This window comes from Symsagittifera roscoffensis, chromosome 1 (assembly GCF_963678635.1).
Source record: "Symsagittifera roscoffensis chromosome 1, txSymRosc1.1, whole genome shotgun sequence".
Classification (NCBI taxonomy): Eukaryota; Metazoa; Xenacoelomorpha; order Acoela; family Convolutidae; genus Symsagittifera; species Symsagittifera roscoffensis.
In genome coordinates this window covers 55386869-55391071 of record NC_087062.1, presented here as the reverse complement: position 1 = coordinate 55391071, position 4203 = coordinate 55386869, and the positions used below count along the sequence as shown (strand labels likewise).

The 4203-nt window shown below is 34.9% G+C and overlaps 1 protein-coding gene across 1 annotated transcript in view; it reads right to left on the bottom strand.

The window, feature by feature from the left end:
• Positions 1–224: 224 nt before the first annotated feature.
• LOC134845931 (rap guanine nucleotide exchange factor 4-like) overlaps positions 225–4203 on the bottom strand; it is a gene marked incomplete in the record, with an annotated part of 24147 nt that continues 20168 nt past the window's right edge. The window contains 6 exon segments of the mRNA XM_063863066.1: positions 225–677; positions 2326–2380; positions 2451–2505; positions 2585–2649; positions 3463–3530; positions 3831–3992. Coding sequence (XP_063719136.1) covers positions 608–677; positions 2326–2380; positions 2451–2505; positions 2585–2649; positions 3463–3530; positions 3831–3992 — 475 coding nt within the window.

The following is a 4203-nucleotide window of genomic DNA, read 5'->3' as shown; positions in this document are numbered from 1 at the left end:
ATTATTTGAAACCCTGGGTTGTTATGCTTCAAATTCGATGATTAATTATACTGTTTAAACTGTATTCTTGAATAACTTTTAAATCCGTTTTCCCCCAAACCATATTATATTGCACAACGTGCAATAGTGCACTTACGCTTCAGTGCTCGAAAATCGAAGTGTTTATTGACTGTATCATACCTTCTCTTATGGTGTCTCAGATTTTAACGTTTAACACAGTCAATCATTTAATTTTCAATCAAATCTGCATTCATTTACAGAACAGGCTAATAGTAACAAACGGTTGCAGATTTTAATATTTACAAAATTTTTACAATTTTAAATAATTCAATCAGTAACTTTGGGATAAAAATTTATTAAAAATATTAAAAGTCAATAATGGTGATTTACATTAACTATTGCACTAAACTATTTTCATATCCAAATGAAAAAGATACACATTCAATTCCGTATTAAATTTGAGGGCACGCAAGAATGATTGAAAGGTTTCAGACCGATTTTATAATGCTAACTTTGGAATGCCGGTTTTGAATTGCTTATTGTATTGCATAGTTTTGTGTTGCACGTGAAGAGATAGAAATTAACTAGTTCCGTGACTAAAAAAAGTTCAACTGCGTGGTTCCAGACGATGCGACAGCTGCGTGAGAAGTCTCTGGTTGTCAATAACCTTCAGGTTTCTAAAAAAAACTCAACTGATTTAGAAGAGCAAACATTTTCATCGTCGTAAGTACCAATCTGTAATTTCAGTCAATCACAAATCAATTATGACTAAAAACTGTCTAGAAAAAAGATCAACAAAAAGTTGTTGAGCTTTAACGGTGGAGTTTGATGGAACATTGCTAAACAAAGAATTACAATTCATTTGTTTTCTCGTATCAGTCTATAGGAACGTAGCCAACAGAAAGTCACTGAAAGCACGTAAACAGAAAAAAAACTGACTTCGCTATTGAAAAAGTCTTGACTTCGCTTTAGATGGCCTTTGACTTTCCAGAACAATTTATCATTGAAACTTTTTGACACAGCAGAGGCGAAGCAGGCGGAGCTTCGTACCACTTGCGATACAATACAAACATAAGAAACACAAATTTAAAAAAAAACGAGTTCAGTTGAACCGAAAATAAACAATTTTCAAGTCCCCTTCATTCTTGAAATTTTTTTTCAAGAAAAAGATGTTAAAAGTGAGCTAAGATGTTAGAAAAGAAAAGAAGTGAAAAAAAATGCAAGAATAGTTGTTTACGGGAAAAAAGTCTAGTTCCTGATTACAAGAGACTTGCTCGCGCAAGTGTAAAAAAAATTAATCCAATTTGAGAAAACTGGATCAATAAGTAATACTTTTATTTCGCCGGGAAATCTTAAAACTAAATTCCACTTTCGAAACAAGAAGTCGATCACTTTTTTTATGACTTTTACAATTTTGCTGTTCGATAGTGGAGTTTGCACAGAAGCGAAGCTGCGCTTCGCAAACACTTGCGAGAACACGACCAAAAAGCAGCTCTATCAAGTGAAATAAGAAGTAGAAATAAGCCTCGAATTAGCAAAAACTCAGCTACGTGCAGAATTCGAATCTGCGACCTGCTTCAATCAAAAGACTTTGAGTCTCACGCACGAACACTAGTCACGAATAAAGCAGCTTCATATGCTAATAAATTGCCAAAGAAATTCAGCAAAAGTGGCACCAAATACAAATAGACTCAATTTTGCAAGTAATAATTTGGAATATAACAAAAAACTGTTGGAATATCCACACTAACTTTGCATGTAACAAATCGCAAAGCATAAAGCCACATTATGTATAATTTATGCACTTCAAAAGAGATATATTGAGTTAAAAATTTCTGAAATCGAGTTTTCATTATTGTTATGTTTGAAACAAATCCTTTTTTCCGGTTCATTTGATGAATAAAAAAGCATCAACTGTGTTAACTTATTACTATTAGAATGTCAAAGCACATGCTATGAAAAAGCTGTAAGGGCGCCTTAAAAACAGCACCAATATTTGCGACTTAGGTTGAAAAAAAAGAAGGTTCGTACTAATACACTCGCAAAAATCAAAAGTCAAACCGCGAAAAAGTAAATTTGAGCCTGAGCAAAGTTTAAGACTTTTCCTGGAAAAAAAACGTTTAAAATCATCACGGCCTATATAAGAATCTGAACTAAGCTCATCGACTTCTTAAACACAACCATCAAGCTGGAATGCCACCTAAGATTGAAAAGCGAAAGCAACTACCCATCACCCTTTACATCTATTATGTGAGGATAATTGATATTCCAACACTTTTTCGTGCCTAGGATTGAAGATTTCAGAATGAATGGTTTCGCACAAACCTGACGTAGGATCGAATCTCTTGGATATTTCGAGACGTTCCTGGTGGCTCGAAATCTAATCACAAATGAGTTAATCACGAAAACAGAAAAGTTGACTAAATTATGAAATAATAATTGCAACTCACTAAAAATTTCACTCCTACAATGCTGTATGTGGCGGATGGTGCTCGCAACCATATGCTGAAATTAAAGTCAACTTATGAGTGCTTCTCCTGTATGAAATATGTTCATATTCATTTAGAAACTGATTATTTCGCACCATTTTCTCGAAGTTGACTAGTCCATCGAAGTACGTTCTGTTTCCCTCATGGGTGAACAGCATGTCTGAAATCAAACTTAATCAAATTAAACATTTGTTTCCTGTAGTTGCAGAATTTCTTCTTTCAAAAACAGACGCGACGCTGAGCTTCGCACTACTTGAGATACAACAATTAAAGGATGAGTGTACCATGACACTAACAAATCGGCAACCAGAACTTCGAACTATGTTAAAATTGAAGGAAGTTAAAAAACGACAAAAGTGCTTTTTTCGTGTTTGAATTTGTTTAAGTTTTCAAAGAGATCATAGTGGGGTTGAATTTGGGCATTCAAGAGAGTCTTATTGTTCTACTGGACATTTTAAAGAAAAAATGGTAAATAAGCCCACAGAATTAACCTGACATCCAATAAGCTAAATAAGCTAAGCCAAAAATAGTAAAAAAGAAGAGAAAAAAATTCATATAACGCCTTTATGACGAATTCACGATAGCTATATAAGTAGCGTATGTAAAGTAGACTTCATAATTAGGAAACTAAACCGACAGAGCTTAAGTCGACAACCGTGAAGCCGAATAACTATCAGTAGAAAATTAATATCAAAACGCGCTATAATTATACATACAATGTTTCTAGATACATCATGAGTAGTAACTAGTACACGGTAGCTAAATTTGAACTTTCATGAAATTGAGCATGTCAGCAGCATCATCATTGATTCAACTGATTTTGTTAAACTACTTGTTAACCGGAAAAAGTCTATATTCCGATTTGATAACGGTTGATAGTCGCAAGCATAATAAGCGCATATAAATCGAGTATACAAAGCAGTGCTTATCCACAATTTTCAGGCCCAATTGAATAGTGAACACATTGACTGACCTTTCATGAGTAAAGGCAGGAATGGAATGATTGGCGGATTCATCTTCCCCAAAGCCAGTCGATACAGCCTAGAATAAATTTCTTATATTTGAAATAAACTCCAAGCAAGCAGCTATGTTCCTTCTCTAGATGGAAACTATGGCTGATTTTGGCAAAGTTAATTAGTTAAGTTTTGCAAAAACTCTTCGCGCCACGTGAGTTTTGTGTTGTTCTGTTACGCATGACTCTCATGCCGAGCAGTGAAAATTTTTGATATTTTTTATCATGACCCAAGCTTCTTTTCTGAATTCACTGTTGTTTTACAAAACTACACGTGAATAATCTTACAAAAAGCATATACGACTTCACTTGTAGAACTAATGACATACCTGTGGTTGCGGCACGGGTCCAGCATGTTCTCGAACTCGTGACTCATCTTGCGCAGCTTCATCGGCAGCTTCTCCCAGGTCTCCCTCAGTCTACTCACAGCCACATTGTTCAGTCCCATCACCACCGCGTAGAACGTGTCCAAGTTTTGGTACTCCTTGCAACTGCAATCCAACAGAATCATATTCAGAAGTATATTATATATAAAATTTGGGGTATATCTCAAATTATACCAAAAAAAAATGTCCATTCTATATTCGGCCTAACACAAACAAAAAAAAGATACATGTCTGACTAAGACACTTTTATTTTGATTTCAGGCGACAGAATAGAAGTATCGCGCTATCACAGCATCGAAGGAGTGAATTGTGTTCG